Here is an 18,907-nt window from a genome sequence, read left to right on the forward strand (position 1 = left end):
AGGAGCTCACCCCGAGCCTCCCGAAGCAGAAACCTCCAGCATCCCAACAAGGCTGGAGGGAAGGCCAGGTTCCAGCACTCGCCGTGGTCCACTGAGCCACCTATTCATCCCTGCGTTACTTGGCAGAGCCCCAACAGCAACGAAAACCCATCAAAGGACCTGGGAAAGCAAAACCAAGCTGCGCGCAGATGAGACGAGCTCCAGCGGAAAAAAAGATTCGATTGGCTTGGCAAGAGAGACGAGAGCCTGATCTCCCGCCGAGTCGATTTTGAAAGCTCCGCTGGGGTTTTTTAATCCAGCAGGAGATTTCTGCTGCCTCCCAGGGTTTGAGCGTTTTTGTGACAGACCTGTGGGTTGCCAAGCAGAAACAAAGTCAACTCCGTCGAGTTCCCGTGCAGGCTGGCACGGCCTTTCCTCTGGCACCTCCAGAACAAGTTAGCTCTTGTAGAAAGGCAGAGAAATGGCAGCTTAGATTTTCGCCCGCTGTCTGGGCAAGGGGATAACGCAACGCGTTGGGCTGACGCAAGTTTTGGCCCGTTACTCCCTTTGCTGGACAGATTAAGGGCTGCTCCCACACAGCTCCTCTGTCCTGACCACCCAGATGGTGGGGGGAAAGCCCAGGACGTGCCAAGAAGCAACACAGCAGGGACACAGGAAGGGAGGGATTGCCGTAACTCCAAAATGACATTGTAGGAGAGCAAAAAGCTCTCCGGTGACACTTACCGTCCTCTGTCTCTTGCCAGACGATGCCCTCCAGGTTCACGCTGGTCCCAGGCTCACAGGGGCCCAAGCACTCGGGCTCGGTGGCCAGGGCCACGTCGCAGGTGTTCACTCCCACCGAGCGGGTGCGTACCATGATCTGTTCGCAAGGCGACGAGATGTCGTTGTTGACGACAGGGACAAGGAGGTGCAAGGGCAACACCGCAGGCGTAGAGACCGGAGACTCCATCTGTGGGGAAGGAGAAACACGCCGGTCACCTTTGGGAATACGGGAAGGAGAACAAGTATCAACAGGCATCTACATTCCTGGAGAACCTCAAGCCCAGGGCTGTCACCTTCTCAATGCCTGTGCCAGCAGGCAGTTCAAGTCCCACACCCCGTCAGAGGACAAGGATCTCGCAGGTCTCTCCCATCCTGGCGTGCCCATACCCACGTAACCCTGAAGAGCCGGCACTTTGTAGTCACATAGATCACACCCAAAAGTCCCTCCGCAGGAGATATCTGCTCTCCTGCTTGAAAGAGTTTGTGCCAAGTTCCTTCCCCGATGGCTTTTGCCGGTGTAATTATCCCCAGTGAGGATGCCTTTTGGCTACTGCTCAGATGTTAACACAGTCAATGACTTTGGACCTGATGTCTCATTAGAAGAAAAAAAAAATTACAGGCTTCTGCTCAACTGGCAGGACAGGACAAACGAGTAGCGGTCTCCCTCCAGCGCCCATGAAAACCAACATCCTCCTCCTCCCAAACCTACCCTGTGACCACCTGAAGACGCAGGCGTTCAGATCACATCCCTCTTCTCTGCACAAGTATCCGCTTCAGAGCCTGATCCAGCCGCGCCAACTGCGCCAGCCATCGTGCTCTCCTTGCGCACGGAAACCACATCTCACCGCCAGAGCCGGGCTTGGAAAGCCAACAAGCCAACACGCCAAGTGAAACCACAGCCAAGTCACCCTGCCGCTGACAAGCCAAGGTCCTTGGCTGCTCTGCCACGCTAGCAGATTACAGCAGTGTTAGGAGAAGGGTGGCTGACGGGCTGATTTTGCTGCTGGCCAAGGGAAGGGTAGGGTGAAGACCTTCCTGTCCTTCAGGGTTCATCAGCCAAGCCAGCCACAGTCAGTCACTCCCTTGCCTTGGCTCACAAGGATTTGCAGCAGTTTTGGGGCTAGCTGCTCATCCTCTACTCAGATCTCTTCTCTTTACAGTTTATGATCTTGATAAGATACTAAGCAACCTCCAAAGAGAAGCAGACTGAGGAAACTAATCAAATCATCAGTGAGCGCTGACCTGGGTTTTGGTTTCAAGCAGGGGAAGATCCCTCCAGAGCATCCAGCACTACTCTGAGAGATATCCTCCTAAGCCTCCGCTGAGGAGAGACGATTATAACCCTGGAGAGGCCAAGCTTGCTGGTCACCAAGAGTGGACACAGACACCAGCCCATGACCGCTTCCAACCTCGCTGCTGGCTTTCCGTGGCCAATGCTGCTGACAGCCACCAAATGGTCAGACTCCCACCCTGAACTGGCATCCTAGTCCTCACCAGCTGCCAAAATTATCTGCTCCCTCTCTTGCTCACGTGCCTCCATCCTTTAAGCAAGACAAGTAACTCCAGTAGAAGCTTGCACGTCCAACCTCGCCTGCCCCACGCAATATGGTGCCCACAACCGCAGCGAGTGGCTGGAGCATCCCATCTCCCCATCAACTCGTGACTCCACAAAGCCTCTCCACATCCTCAGCGACACAAACACGATCTGCAAGCAGAGAAGGTGCAAGAGGCAAATCTCTAGGCAGAGGAGCAGAGAGGAGCACATCACATCCACCCAGCAGCTTCTGCCTGCTCCCACGGGGGTGGCTGTGGGCAGGGGACATGAATGTGACCCCCACGGAGAACTCTGAGATCTTCTGGCTCTGCCAGGGCAAGTGGATTTGCTCTTCCGGCAGGAGAACACAAAGCACCTTCTGCCTGCATGCCTGCAGCCCTCTCCTTGTCCTCCTGCGTCCGTCCTCTCTCCAGACAGCTCGTCAGAGCACATCCACCCCACTGAGTGTTAAAGATGGCCTGGAGGGCTTCAGCAGCAGTGGCTGGACCACAAGGTCCCTTCTGCCAGCAGCACAGCTCGTGCTCCACAGCTCTTTTCCCCACGCACCGCCTCTGACCTCCCACCGGCAGGACCAGCTCTCCCCCAGGAGCCCATCCCCAGCTCTCCATTGCCACCCGCCTCCGAGGCTGCCCCACGGCCAGTGCCCCAGCTGAATCCTATGGGATTTGAGAAGGGTGGTTTTGGCATTAAAAAAAAAAAAAAAAAAAAAAAAAAAAAAAAAAAAAAAAAAAAAAAAAAAAAAAAAGCCTGCCGGAGAGGAGGGCTGCGCTCCCACAGACAAATCACACCCCCCCGCCCCAAAATACTACAACCTCATCCTGCACATCTCGGCAGATCCAGGGCAAGAAAGATGCTCGAAGGAAGCGTGAGGCTCCTCTGAAGGGGCTCAAGAAAACAAACGGCTCCTCAACGCCGCGTTTTGCAAACCAAAAGCAAGTCTCCAGCGATGAAATAGCCAGAGAAGAACCAGGCAGGGCTGCCTGACTTTGGCGGGCAGCAGCAAAAGCCCAGGCGGTGACAGGGAGCGCTCGCCCCCATCACCCCAGGAGCAGCGGCTGCGTGTGCACGCCGAGGACCTGTGGGTTCTGAAACTATTCAGCTTCCTTCCACTTTGCGACAGAAACCACAGCGCAGCACAGGAGCGTTTAATTACAGTTCCAGCTCTGCTAATTATCGCCCAGTCACATTCGTAATCTGTATTATGCCATGGTGCATAATAAGCAGCTCGCTGAGATCCCTCTAATAAGCGAGGCGGCTTGATGGGATTTCATATTTCACCCTGCACTGGAACAAACAGAGCCTCGTTTAGCAACTGTGGGGAGACAAGGCGGCTCTCCTCCTCTCTTGCCCGAAGCTCAAGAGCAAAATAAAAAGGCCCACGGTGGCTCTCCAAGGGCGAGGGCAGGAACAGAGCTGTCTTGCTGGGACACATCTGAAAAAAGCCGAAAGCCACACTGGAGGAAGAGACAGATGGATCAATCCCTGAATTCATCCCCGCCGCATGTGTCTTATCTCCCAGTGCCACAGCTTTTCATCCTCCTGCTTTATTGAGCAAGGTCAGGAGATTCACCCGCTGGTGGCTGCAGGATGGCTGGGGGGAGCCGAGGCAGCCCCGGGTACCGCGGGGCGGTTCTGCCGGCCGCTCTCACCGTCGGCAGGCACCCAGCTCCCTCCACCGGGCCAGAAGCCAAGGGAGATGCTGGCATCGGGGCCGTTGGGCAGCACTCATACCGTCAACCAGCGGCTTTCGCATCTCCTCCAGCTAGCAAGGCTGAGCTAGCGGAGATCTCTGGCTCCCCAAAGCAAGCCCTGCACCCTCCTGGCTTCCAGCTCCAACGCACACCACCCCACAAGCAAATCACTTAACGCTTCTGGGCCCTAAATCGCCTTTGCAGAAGGAAAATTTATTTCTCTTTCCTTGCCGGCTAGGCTCTAAGATTAAATGCCAGCAACTGCAAACACAGCCGCTACGTGCTCGTTGCTGGAGGGAGCTTGTATGTCTCCAGCAACCTCTCTGCAAGAGTTACATGGTGTGAAGCTTCCCCGTACCGGCGCTGGCCGTCCGCGTCCGCCCGCCGCTGCCTCCCTTAATGAAAGCCCTTTGTGTTTCTCGCGGAGGCTTTCCCATCACGAGGAACGTGCTTTCACCACTGCCGAGGACAGAAGTGGAACGGAGCCAAGCCCAGGCGGCGACGGCCAGCACAAGCGCTGCTCGATGGGGAAAAAGCAAATCCACCGAGAGTCCGGGGCAACGTCGACGGTGCCACGCGATGCCGGTCCTGGGGAAAGGGCTCCGGGTGGATAATTAAAACCTACTCCTCGTCACAGCCCTCACTCGAAGGTGGGACGGGGTCCCACGTGAAGGGAAGCATGGTGGTGGGTGCCAGCATGGGGAGATGCACACAAAGCAGCTCCTGCCATCTTAGAGCTTTGCCAGCACAGCTTCGTTAACATTAGTCACCGTTAAGGGGACTTCACAGCAGCAATTAACTAACGGGAGAAAGAGAAGAGGACACAACAAAGATAAAAACACTGTACTAATTTTGATGCCAACCCCTAAGCCACCCAGACCACCATTTATGAGTATTTTGGTTTGTTCCCAATAATCAAAGTCAACCAGGCACAAAAAGTGCATTTTTTAGCAATAAAAGCCAACAGGGACACCAAAAACCCGGAGAAGAGCAACCAGCAGAGATATCTGTGGTGCATCTACAAGGACAGAGAGGGTGTGAACAACCCCATGGTGGAGGGGACCCACAGAGCTGCACCCCATTTGTCAGCAAGGACCTTGTAGTGGACAGCATGAGACCACTGACACATCTGAGACGGTGCTAGGCTTCCAATATATCCCCACATTAACAAGCTACACAGCACGGTGGCCCATTTTTCTCACCTAGAAAGGTTGTTCAACTCCTGCAAACGCAGACAGACAACAAAAGCCAAGGGGGAGCCTCATTACTCGTCTCAAACTCTTAAATGCCATGTGCCAGGAGACAAAACATGGACCAAAACTGCTCCACCACAGGAGCATTGCTCGAGGCTGCAGCCAACACTTCCCACGTCACTGCATGGCTCAGCTCAACATTTGGGAGCTTTGATGTTGTCACTCTTGTCCTGCTCAGTCACCATATCCCCAACAGCTTTGCTTTTTTGGAGTAGGACCTGGGAACATGAGCTTCCAACTCCTTGAAGGGAGATAACCAGGGAGCAGATCCATCCAGTTGATAAGCATCTTTGTTGGGCATCTCCAAACCTCAAAACCGCAGCACCCGAGGTGCCTCTCCCCCACCACCGGTGACCTCAGTAAGGATTTCAAAGGGGAACCGAAGTCTTCTCCAATCTGACCCCCAAAGCTGGGTATGCAGAGCCTGAAGACAAATCCCTTTGTTGGCACTGGTGCCCACCACGCCTACGACTCAATCTTGAATCTACTTGCAAGCATTGCTCAATAAGCTCCAACAGACTCGCCCAGAGCTCCCGGTCACGTCTGCCAGCGACAACGTCCTGACACACTGGAGGCACACAACCCCAGGCAGCATGGAGGAGACTCCCGACGACCCTCTTCCTGAATAGCACAGGTGGCAATGAACCCTGACTGTTTGCTGGCTGGATTTGTCTGGACCCCAGCAAGAAAGCCAACAAGAGCTTCCAACAAAACTCTGCATGCAGGGAAATAATGGTGGCACAAGCATCAGATCCAAGGATGGAGCTGGGAGTGTGGTCTGGGGCACCGATCCCGACACTGTTGCCCATTGCTCTTCCCTCTTGCTAGCTGGAGGTTGAGGTTGCTAACATCAAGATGTAAAAAAAAGAAATCTGTTTTAGAAGAAAGTTTCCCTTCTCTTGAAAAACACCAGCTTAAATAAATGAAGCCAGTTATTTCTACAGACCGTGGGAACGCGCCCAGGGAGGACACTGGGTTTCTTAGTCGGCAAATCTGAGCCCACAGGACATCAGGGCAGCTGGTCCAAGAAAAAAGGAGGATCGTCATTTCCGACAGCCCCCTCTAGCAAGAAGCAGTAAATGCCATAACGAGGAAGGATTAATGCTTCCACATGCTGAAGAGCGGAACAGGCTCAGCATCACACTCCCCAAATTTACTCTGCTGAGAGGACAAGCGAGCGTGGGACCTTGTGGCCAGTGCCACCACCAAAAGAGCCAGGCAATTTGGACAGGAACTAAGGATTTTTAAGGAGCAGCAGTCCCCATTGCCCTCCTCAGATGATGTAGCTTGTCTTTGGGAGCCAGCAGGTAAAGCCAGCCCCAGGCTGCACGGCAGGCTGGGAAGGAGACAGCGAGCGCACACCCAGATGGTCTGGACTGGCTCTGCCACCCAGGTCTCTCACCATCCCCCCGAAACCAAACCGGGAGAGGCCAATTCCCCCCCACGCTCCTTGGCGGCTTGTCCCCAGTGCTCCTCACCGTCTGCTCTCGCCCCCCCAGACACCTGCTTGAGATTCACGGCATCTCCCAGTCGTGAGGCTGTTGACAGCACGGTGTGACAGGAAGGCTCTACCTACAAAATGCTGCCTTGTGCGTCCTCTCCCAGCCATGCTAAGCATTCACGTCCCAGCTCTGAGGTCCAGCTGTTCCCTGCGTGGAGGGGCTTTGCCTCCATCCATGCAAACCCTTTCCCTGGCCGGCAAGTGCCTGCACTACAGCAGGAGGAGATGGTTGCCAAACGGCCAGCACAACGCGGCACACCGGCTAGGGTCGGTGGGCACATTTCAAACTCAGACTCATCTTTATCTGGGCATTTTGGGGAGGACCTGGCTGGGGAAGTCTGCCCTGGCCACACGTGAGCAGGCCACAGGAACCAAAGCCTGGACGAGGACTTCTGCATGAAGCTCACGGCCCCACCGCCAGCACCGCTGAAAACAGCCCCAGTCACGGTTAAGGGGTATATCAGGGTACGACAGCCCATCCGGTAACACCAGAGGTACAACCTCCCACTGCACCAGTGATGAGGGACTGATCCAAACACCCAGGTGATCCAGACAGTCGTATGCGTATCAACCCTGGCCACACTGCTGGAGAAATGCAAATATTACCCAGCACGACCTCCGATGAGCCACTTTCTCTCCCCGGCAGAGAGCAGAATAAAATCCCTGCTTGAACACAACCAGTCTTATCTCAGTGCTTGCAGCGTTTCGAGATCAAGAGGAGGCAGACGCTGCAGAGGCACAGTCTTGCATATTACCGCATCTTCAATAAAGCCAGGAATAGTATCCAAGACAGACGTGCTGGCACCAAGTCACCTGCTCCAACCACTTACAAGACTATCAGATCTGCTCTAGGAAGGGAAAAAAAAAAGGTGTCTCCGGTAGGAGAGAGGTAGCGAAGAATAGGGATAAAAGGGGACAGCTGACGTGAGCGAGAGACATGAGAAAGAAGAAATCCAAGCTGGGACCTTCGTGCATCGGTCCCACCAGTTGACTGAGGACGTGTTGTTGGGGTCTCTGTTCACCTACTGCCAACAACCGATATCCCACGGAGCGGCCACACCAGGCTTGCCTCCTTTATTGAATTAAAATGCGAAGCAGCTCGGTTGGTGGTGAAAAGTGGAAAGATCCCATGCGGAAAAGCACTAGAGACACATCTGGGTCAAGGGAGGGCAGAGATGGTTGGAAACACAGAGCCTGACGGCAGACGGCTGCAAGCATCCTTCGCGTTGACAAACCCAGCCTTGGACCCCTTCTTCAGTACTGCTGCTGCCATGCAGAGGCTGCTCCTGGTCACCTGAGTCATCCTCACCTCCGGCAGTGCTGTCTGAGCAGGAAAGCTCTGACAACAGTAAGCAGCTTCCTACTGGGAATCCAGGTCTCACATTAAGCCCCCCCCCCCATCCCATGCCCACCTTCCTGTCAACATGGCCAACATTGCTGATGCGTGGTTGGCTTCTTACACTGCTGCTCTGCCTTCAGCATCCCCTGCACCACCAACACCAGCCATGTGTACTTCAAGCCAGGATGCTAAGTGGAAGAACCACCATGGGGCCTAAGTCTTGCTTTTATTTATTTCCTTTCCTCCAAACTCAACAAAACCAGGCAACTCCACCCAAGCAGAAAAAGGATCCTTCCCCACCATGGGAGACACAGCAGGCCCATTTCCTGGGGACCTCCTCAACCACCAGTGCAGCCCAGCTCTTCAGTGCCTCCCTTCAGAGACGTGCATGTCATCTTCTTTTTGCTTTCTGGGCTGGAGGCCATCATCTGTTCCCCAGGAACTGGCTCTCCAGCAAGGTCCCAGCCCTGCGCTCAACCTTCTTGCAGAAGACAGCTCTTCAAGTTCACAATGTCCACCTACACCAGGCTCCACCAGTTGCCATTCCCTGGCCACTCTCAACCAATCACTCCCACATTCATTTTCTGGTCTGTTCCCACTAAAAGATGTTCATGTAGGAAGACCAGAAGCAAGACCACCAAAGCCACAATGACAGTGAGGCAGACACATTTTCTGCTTTGGACCACGTGAAATTCATGCCCAAATCCACGCAGCGCTCAAATGGCCACCGTTAATACTAGCACTCTTTGACCGGCACATTAAAGCAGGCAAAGGAGCAACATAAAAGGTTTCACGAGCACCTTGGTGCATCAATCTCCCGGAAGGAGGATATAAAACTGGGAGGCTTTTCATGAACCACTTGCTGCGGTGTGATGCAGCTCCAGCCACCATTAAAAGCCCACTGATAACCACTGGCTACATAAAACCCGGCCAAAGGATACAGAGGTTGCAAACAGCCAAGCTAGAGACAACCCTAAAACCCAAATCCGCAAAGCAGGCAAGGGAAATCGCATGAAAAAGCAGCATCTTCATGGCAAGTTGCTTTAACCCTGCCAGCTCCCCGGTGGGCAACGAGACCTATGGGGTCTGTCTCGTGCTACAGAGCACCCTGGCCAGGATTGTGAGCACCAGGGCCACAGGTTCATCCAGGAACGACTTATCACCCAAGCAGCTCTAGGGACGAAGAACCTATGACAGAGCTTGGCATCTCTGTTTAGGCAGATCAACAGGTCTGCCCTGCCAGTAAGTATGGGTAATCCTGTAACTCCCAGGAGGCTACAAAGAAAGCAGTTAATCTCTGTTTTTAAGGAGAAGGATATTATGCTTGAACTGAAGTTCCTACTGCAAGCATTGCCACATCCATGCTAGGTACACACCAGCATGCACCCTAGACAGCAGGTTCCCACTGCAGTAGGAGGTCCCCATGCAAACACCCCGGAACAGGTCCTTCTTGGAGGGTACCTGACTCCTCCACCACCTTCAAAGAGGTCAGAAAAACACGGTACTCCCGATTTGCTGGGCACTATAAAAGAGACTGAAAACAGGCCCTCTGGAGATGATGAGAGCCCAAAAGTTACCAATAAATCTTGACCGGGATTAGCAACCAAGGACCACAAGCCAAGGCAGACACTTGGGAGGTCAGGGCTGAGCGCGAGAAGCTGGCACAGCAGCTCAGCTGTTGGTTAGGAAATGGCACAGCTCCACCTGCCTGGTTCAACCTTTTCTTCATTTTTTCCACCCAATTTTTCTCCACCTCAGTCTTGCAAGTCTAAACCTCCACCACCCAGAGGCTGTGGCTGCTGGGCCCCCAGCAATTCACACCAGGGCACGGCCACGCAAGCATGCGCACCTACGTGCAAACTCAGAGCACAAATAATTAAATCAGTCAATTAATTAATGACGCCCATCCAGGCACAATGTCTTGCACAAAAGTTCGTATCTTTGGAAAGCTGCAGTATATATAAGTCAACCAGAGGGGAGACAGCTCACGATTTACTAACAATTTCAGTATAAAATTGGACTCTAGTAAATGCAGAAGGGAAGAGATGGATCCAAGACTTGCAGAAAAAATGAGCTGGGCTCAGACCTGCCTCATCTAGGATGAGTTTCTCTGCTTGCTGGGCGCGTGGTCCAGGTACCACCTTTCTCCCCATCCATCCCAGTATCCAGAGCAACTGCATCGCTAGCACCCACTCCCAGGTGATAAGGGACAAAGCCCAGCCCACAAGCCACCGCAACCACTCTGCCGTTGCTGTTCAGCCAAAGCACCCATGACGGACAACACAACCGCATGCACAGATGCGGTTTTATTGCACCACTAAGAAACCAACTTTCACATCTGGTAAAGCACAAGAGATGATGCGAAAAAAGGCCCTCGTGTTTTCAGAGAAGAGCTAGAAAGAACAGATGGGGTGTGGGGTGAAAGAAGGGCTTGACTTGCAGGTGTTTTCATCAACCAAGCTGTAAATGTGGCACGGGGACAGCTGTACCTTCCACAACGGCCAGAACTACAGCATTGGGTTGCATCTCCCAACATCCAAGGACTGCAAATGGGTCCAAAAGCAAGTGTCAGTCACACTTGGAGTCACCATGTAAGAAAAGCAGTAGGGATACGGAGTTACAGACATACATAAATCAGTCGAGCATTACCCCGAGGTGGTCCTTCCAATGATCTAGAAGGGCATCATCTCCAAGATGCCATCTTAGCATCATTGAATGATTTGGGTTGGAAGGGACCTTCAAAGACCATCTAGTCCAACCCCCCTGCCATGGGCAGGGACATCTTTCCCTAGATAGGATGCTCAGAGCCCCGTCCAATCTGACCTTGAACACTTCCAATGATGGGGCATCCACAACTTCTCTGGGCAACCTCTTCCAGTATCTCACCAGCCTCATTGTAAAAAATTTATGTCCGATCTAAAGCTACCCTCTTGGTCTTCGTCCATGCAACATGGCCTAGGGGTTCCTCTAAACACAGAGGTGGCACAGAGGTTCAAAGCAGCGTCACCGAGCTGGCTTGGCTATGCTTGTCCTATTTTCCATAGCCACCGGGAAACCAGGTACTAATGCGGTGAGACCAGCTTGCAAAAGAGACCCAGAGGCAGAGTCAGGAGCAGCAAACAGTACTTCACTCAGCCGCGTCTACACCAAGCCGTCCTTGCCTCTCTCAACCCCAATTCAGTTGGGACACAGTATCGGAGAAGGGGGAATTTAATAGTTTTGTCCTGATGGCTATTCTCAGGAGAGGAGCAATTGCACTCAGCTCTGGATATCTCATGACCGAAAAGGACATAGACAAATTGGAGGAAGTTCAGAGAAGAGGAACAAAAATAACGAGGCTGAAGGGAACGGTTTGGAAGAGGAGATTAAAAGAGCTAAATATGGATAACTTGGTTCGGCAACAGCTATATGAGGACACAGTCATAATCTACAAACACGTGGGGGATGAAAACATCAAAAGGAGAGAGAGGAATTACGCAGGGTGATGCAGAGGGCGACAACAAGGAGGAATGGGATGAATCAAGGATAGGAACATTTTAAAAAGACATTGGCCACAGCTTCCTGGCAGTGAAATTGTTCCTAAGCACACCAGTATTTTCCAAGTGGGAAAATCCTTCATCCTTCCACTGCTCTCCTCCTTCCCCCTTTCCCACGTCCCTCTATAAGTACCACAAGGCACCCACATCACTCCCCATGGCACCCCTCAGCACCCAAGTGCTGCTGACACCCCAGATCCCCCCCGTGCCAGGCTCTGAATCGCCAACAGCCACATTCATGGCGCTCCCAAGGCACGGCAGTGGTCCTCATCCTTTCACAGAGAGCCAACATCCAGCAGTTTCAGACTTGCCCAAGTTCAGATGAGGCACCAGCAGATGTCAGGTTGGCCAAATTTTGGCTGGGTTATCTTCTCTTGAGGTTCTTCCACACTGCAACCATGATAACGAGCATCGCTGTGATGAGAGAGCAGCTTCAGCACAGAAGTCCACCTCTATGGCTGGACCAGGAGGTCCACAGCCAAGCAAATAAGAAAAAATTCCTTCTCTCATCGCATCGGTCTACCTAGAAATGGCAGTTGGTGATTTGGAGTATTTTCTAAGCAGTTCTCCTGCACAAGAAACCCAGTAGCCTGAGGCTACAAACAACATTTGGTCCTGAAGGTCTTGTGGACTCTTGTCTCCAAGGCATGAGAAGCCAAGCTGTGTGCTCAGCGCTCGTACCTATAAAATTTGCTTGTGGAAGGGGTGGGAGGGAAGGAGACAACACAAGGTCCCCACAAAGAGGGGTGCATCTCCTGAGCCACCCACACAGCTCCTAGAGGAGATCTAACACTGGGGGAGCATCACTTTGAGGGCACCAGGGGACCGCAGCCAGCTTCAACACTTGCTTTGGTGGCACGCTGAGAAGCATCACATCTCATTCCCCTGTCCAGATCGCGGAGTGCGCGCAGCTATGGATCTGGGGGAAAGGCAGCAAATCCATTCACTGGGCGCTGCATTCAGAGACTTGCCAGCACGCTGCACATACGCCGCAAAAGCAGGAGCATTTTACACACACATTGTAGTCAGGTATTTGCGGCTCCTGGAGAGGCCCAATTCCAGGGCGAGACACACGTATTTCAGATGCGATAAGCAGCAAAGTCTAGGAGGAGTTTCAGATCTATTTATCCCTCAGGCAAGACGAGACATCTTCCTTCAATCTATTTAATATTAAAGACCTATTTTGGTATGAATTTCACGTCCCAGCCCCTGCAGGCTGCACGTTTAGGAAGCTGCCCGCTTGGCTCTCATCTCCTCTTCTTTGTAGGTTTTGCTCAAGTTGCCAGGAGAGATCCTGGTGGTTTCCAGACACAAAGCCAGCTCTGTCCGACGGCCTGATGGGGAGATTACAGGAGGGGAGCGAGCAAGAAATAAGCCCAATCACATGATATACAAGGATGCAGGTGAGCAAGAGGAGGGTGTCACCACGCGTGTCCCATCCAAGGTGGCCGCAGAGTAGGGACGAGCGCAGTGCTGCCCTTCGGGGACTCGCGTCTGGAGGAGCGGCTTCCAGCGTCGCTTGTCGAGTAAGTGGCTCTGTCTCCCCGGCACACAAGACGGAAACTTCACGCTAAGATGAGGGATTACAAACGTCTTCACTTTTTGTGCTGGGTCCCAGGACTGTCTCCCCCGCCCACTCCCCAAATCCCAGCTTTCCAGCAAATGTTTTCAAACATGCTATTTTTAAAGCAGCACAAGCCGATACTCCTATTGTGGCTGATACACGCTGCGCTCTCCCCAGTCCCTCGAGCAATGGCTTGCGCCCATGTCCATCAGCTCCTGCCGGGAGCACACAGGCAGCGGTGCCTGCAGGATGCAGCAATTTTGATAGGAAGTTTTTCAAGTCAGTTCCTGAGGGTTTTTTTAATTATTGAAATCAAGCCACTGTCTTTCTAACCCCCAAGCAGAACGGTGCCCAGTCGCACGCACCAACTCCATAGCAGCACAGCACGTGCTCATATTGCCATGAAATCTCTACTGATGAGTTGCAAGAGGAGGAAGTACGAGCTTTGCACGTGAACCCACGGGCTCCCATCACCTACCATCATTCTGCATTTTAATTCCAGCCTCAGAGATGAAAAGAAGCTCTCCCTTCTTCGGCTCAAATGCTTCTCGGTGCCTCTGGTCCGATCAAAAGCATTTGCCAGGAGGAGGGTGAGCCAAGCTAGGTTCTGGCCCAGGAGTGTGGGCTTCGCCATGCCGGGGGGAACATCCCACACCAAACTAGGCTTTGCCAATGAACCCGCCTGCAGTACAAGTCTGGTTTGCACCCACCGGGATCAACAACCACAGCTTTGCTCAGAGTTCCAGCATTCAACACTGCCCATTTTTAACACCTCGAGCGTGACTGTGTCGAGCGAGGCACCTCTGCTCCCACCGACCTCCTCATGCAGCGTGAATCAAGCCCCAGGCACTCATCCTGGGTCCGGTTTCTCCTGTGCTGCCCTTGCCAAAAAAACACCTTTGCGTCAACTGCAGTGCCTTGCAAATCCCACGGCGCCGGCGCTGCCGCGAGCCGGTGCCCCGGCTGCTGGACACAGTTGGGCTGTGATGCCTGAAGGTCTCACCCGGCAGGTTTTGTGCTGACAACCGACAGCCGCCGGCAGTCGAGCAGCACAACTGCAGAGGATCGATCGCTCATGGGGAAGCAGAGCAGCCGGGGAGAAGAGGAGACGAGCTAGAGCCGAGCAAGACCATAACTCATCACCTGCAGGCTACCTACCAGCCGGAGAGCGGTGGAGCCAGGCTGGGGGCTTTCAGCACAAGTAAGGGAGCGGAGCTTTGTGATTTGCATCACAGGACTATGCCGCCCGCAGCCATGCTCCTCCTTGAGAGCACTCAATGTAAAAATAGAAAAATAGCTTCAAGTGGCTGCTTCATTGGCTCCTCTGGACCGTAGCGAGGGGAAGAGCTTGTATCTGAAATCCAAACAAACCCCCACCAAAGGGGGATGCCGACACCACCCACAGCTGAAGCCTTCTTCCAGCCCAATTAAGCTCCAGGAAGGTTTTTAGCCTCTAACCTCGCGTTTCTCAGGCTGCACGCAGGGATACCCACGGGTCATCGAATTCCAGCTAACGAGAAATCGCTCCCCTTCGCCACGAAACAAAGCCCAACGCTTGTTTTGAAATGAGACAGAAAACAGTCACCACCGAAAAAACACCATCCGACGCCAGCAGCCGCTGTGCCTCTTTCCACCCAGCAGCACCTTTTGCACATACATGTGCAAAACCGAGATGCCGGGGCTGGCAGGCACACAGGTCAGGGCAGCAGCAGGGCTGAAAGCCAGCCAAGGTTATATTCAACCAACATGCTGGATTTTTAGCTAGCATCCCTAAAATAAAGCAAAGATGCTGACAGAGATAGATCCACCGTAAGCAAGCCCAGATCTTCATCGATTTTATTCCCCACCCCGCTGAAATTTCATTGATTCTTCAAATTAACAGCCAGCTAAGGCAGAGCAATCCTAATGTCATGAAAAAGAGCAGAATAATAATAAATACGGGCATTTTAGCACCAAGGACATCATGCTCAAAGTGCCCTGCCGCGTATCAGGTTTTGCTGGCCACCGCGGCGTCGAGCTTGGACACCCGTCATTAAAAATCAACCGTTCCCCTGGGGCCGAGAGGGATCACGGTGCTCTCAGCCGAAACAGGCAGCCCGTGGAGCAGAACACGAGTCCTGTGTGGAAAGACATAATGGAGTCGTAAGCCAGAGTCTGGAAGTTTTTATGCCCAGCAAGGGGGGCATAAATAGAGGGAGCCCTTGGCAGGAACAGGGAGTGCCGACGCTGCACCCCGAGCACCCCGTTTGGCCCAGGAAAGCAGCCATGGGCTCAGTGAGGCAAGCCCACGGCGGCCGTTGAGCACCCCAATGCCTGCACACGAAGGTTCCCAGCTGCAGAGAGCTCTTCCGAGGCAAAAGAAGTCAACATGGAGCAAGCGCTGGGGTTAATTACCTGCTGGCTGCATGCTTCCACCTCCTCCATCCTGCCCTCCTGCCTTGATGAGAGGTGGGAAGGGATGGGGGAGCTCCTTATCTGCTCCCCAGGGCTTTCCACACCCAACGGTTGGCTTCAAGGGATGATTAAAAAGTCCTCTTGCGCAAGAAATGCTGAGGGTTCAGAGCTGGACTCCACCGAGGGTTCAGAGCTGGCCTGGAGGCCACGGGCAGGCATCACATGCTGTTCAAGTCATCCTTCTGTCCGCTTCCGTAAAAAGGATGCCCTTATCTTATAGGGAACACACTACCCTACAACACCACATTTCCAGGCTCCTTGGGAAGCCAGTCTCACAGTGTTTCTTGGCCTTTGATTCCTACTTAGGGATTTTTTTTTTCAAGTCCAGGTTCTTGGGGTGGAAAAAAAACGCAAAAATACAAAACCAAGGCAAGTGTGACAAAGCAGGATACCAGAGTCCCTCCCAAGAATGTCACTGTTAAATGCCTGTCCTGGATCGGTGTCGTGACCCAATGGCACCCCATAAGAGAGGATTCCCCATTACCAATAGGATAGTCTTCCAGAGCCTACACTGGAAGCTACAGGACTACCGCAATCGTTGGTCAACAGCTTTAGATACCTCTACTTCAGCCTGAAGAAGCAGAAGTGCATTTCTGCCTGTAATAAACCCATCTGACCTTTAATCACACCATCTCTCTTGAAAACACGGAGGTGGCGTGTCTGTACACACTCATCTACTCTTGCCTTGTACCTGATGGAAAGGAATAACAGCTTTTTATTGACAATAATCATGTGAGACATTATCTGGACTGAGGGAGAAGGTCCCCAACGTGGCAACTAGCAGTTCCAGGATGCCAGGGCATGCTAACGGGCTGCTTGTCTGCAGACGGCAGGGCTGCCCCAGGTTGGGGCTATGAAGCAAGGCACTGGCGAGGGAGCAGCAGGGCTTTGCACAACTGTAGGACACCCTGGGAGGGGGCAGGAAGGTACACAAAAAGGCAAGAAGCAGATGGATGGACAGCTGTTTGTGGCAACCCCTGTGCTCAGAGTGGTGTGGGCAGCAAAAGCTCTCCTTGCTCCCACTACCCATTGCTTTGGGCCTCTGCCAACATCTGCACCTGATGGTGGCTTTTGTCAAGCAGAGGCAGAAGGTGACACCCTGGCGCCTGTCTGAACATCACCAAGCTCTTCTCTACAGCAGACACCGCGGCCACGTCCTCTAAACAACATCCCGTAGCTCACGCGGGGACAACCAAGGAGCTCACCAAGGGCATCCAACACAACGCAGCCCAGTGGCACAACTCAAGGACACAGTGCCTGGTCAACCCAACCCACTCCCACCAAGAAAGCAGAGGCAGAGGGGCAAAAAGAGAGTTAGGAAGCAAAGTACAGCAGTTCGGAGAAGCTATGCTGCCCCAGACCTGAAGCCAGGAGAGGCCCTGCTCAAGGGATCAAACATGCACGGCAGGAGAGGCTGCCAGGAAAGGAGAGGGGCACGGCCAATGTGTCAGATCCCAGAGATGCTTCTTGGCCATGGTGACTAAAGACAAAACATTGCTGTTTGAAGGGCACTGCCTCAGAGAAGAAAGTTGACGGTTGCAGGGATGAAAGCCTTAGCAAAGCTGCATGCGGACTAGGAAAGGACCAGGGGCTGGGAGGGATTCAACAGGATTAAACAGTTAAAAGTTGGTAAAAAGCCAAGAAATTACTCCCTTTATGTGGAGGAACATCACCACAGACATGATGGAGACGAGGATCTGCAGAACCCCTGAATAAGGTAACAGTAACCAGAGGAACACAAATAAGGATGTAATAAGCCGAAGTGACACACCAAAGCCAACGGGCAGCGCTGGAGGAGCGGCACTGACTTCCAGAAGGAGCAAGTGAAGAGACCAGAAGACATACAAGGTTTCAGAGACAGAGGAGGGCGCCCAGTTGGAGTCACGTCAGGGGACACTGCCTTGGGCAGAGCTACGCAAGCAGGGAGAGATGTGGGATGCAGACTAGTAGAGGAGGAAAGCCTTTCTCCATTATATTAGCAACTTCCCCTCCCACCCAGAGCAGAGCAAATGTCTTCTGTGCCCTCTCTGGCCTCCATGCCAGCAGCCTCTGCAGCTGCCGTCCTCAGAGATTACTGAGCCAAGGTCCTGTTCCTTTAGCTGAGCATCTCCCATGGCCCATGGCTGTCACTCTTCTTCCCTTGGAAGCCAAGAGACCGTAACTCGTCAGTCATCCAGCTTTAGCTGCTGCACAAATGATCCCCAGCCCTGCAAGATGTCCTAACCATCAGTCATCACAACCTCAGCCTGGCAGCTATGGGACAGCCTGGAGCAGAGGCATGAGGAAGAGCGCGGCCAGCCCTGGCTCTGCTGGCGAGGCACTGATCCACGCAAACCTCGTGCAGGCGTTAACGAAAGGCTATGGAAAGCCGCTCCAGAGCTGGAAACACAAGATGCAGAGGAGCCCCTATTTATGCCTCCTTGGGAGTGTTTCCACCAGCCATCACGGCACAAGTAGTTGCATCCCACACTTCTTCTAAAACCCACCCTGCCCAATCATGCTCACCCACCCTCCTCCACAAGCCCCGCCTTGGACCATCCAATGCTACATGCTTTCCAGTCCGGATATGGCCGTGCTGGGACAACCAGTGCCATTAGTCCTCCTGGGGGCCAGGCCCAGCTTGGGGTTTCAGCTCCAGCATTTCACAACTGTACCAAGGCTGTGAGAGCACGTACGCCACAGCTGGAGAGCAGGAGGATGCTCTGGAGCATGGACACCACCCCAAGAAACCAACGGGCAGGGCTCCCCACCTCCTGCTTCCCCCACATAGGTCTTCCTCAACCTGGGAGGCTTTGCCCAGCGCTTAATCAAGCTGATGCATACAGCATCGCACTTGCAAACCAAACCCTGGTCCCCAAGCAAAGGGAAAAACACGTTTGCCGTGTTTTTCACTGTTTTTCATCAGCTGCAAGAAGCCAGACGGTCTCTGCTCTAGCCCGTTCGCATCCTCAGGAGCGGTGAGAGTCAAACAGCCACCTTCTCAGGCCAGGAGAAACATCCCTGCTCCAGCCCTGGCTCAGCTGCTTCCCCTTCTCCGGGGACCATACAGCCACGGCCCAACACTGCGGGCATGAGCCAGCCAACGCGGGGACCTGAGCTGCTTTCCCGAGCCAGCAGCTCCCACCTCTTCGCACGCAGGCAGAGGAAGACCTCAGAGGAGGGAGGCAAGCGCAGAGGCTGCAGACACATCTTGTTTTAATTGCATCAGCAACCGCTAAGCAATTAATGGCAGGGAAGAGGAGGAAGAACAGG

The 18,907-nt window shown here is 53.4% G+C and overlaps 1 protein-coding gene across 1 annotated transcript in view; it reads right to left on the reverse strand.

Moving 5' to 3' along the window:
* The window catches only part of ZNF609 (zinc finger protein 609), a 58,515-nt gene that overhangs the window by 15,890 nt on the left and 23,718 nt on the right, over nt 1-18,907 (reverse strand). Inside the window, exon 2 of the mRNA XM_050903204.1 lies at nt 724-949. Coding sequence (XP_050759161.1) covers nt 724-949 — 226 coding nt within the window. The remainder of the gene's footprint in view (nt 1-723; nt 950-18,907) is intronic.

Source organism: Gymnogyps californianus, chromosome 11, assembly GCF_018139145.2.
Source record: "Gymnogyps californianus isolate 813 chromosome 11, ASM1813914v2, whole genome shotgun sequence".
In the NCBI taxonomy this organism is placed as follows: domain Eukaryota; kingdom Metazoa; phylum Chordata; class Aves; order Accipitriformes; family Cathartidae; genus Gymnogyps; species Gymnogyps californianus.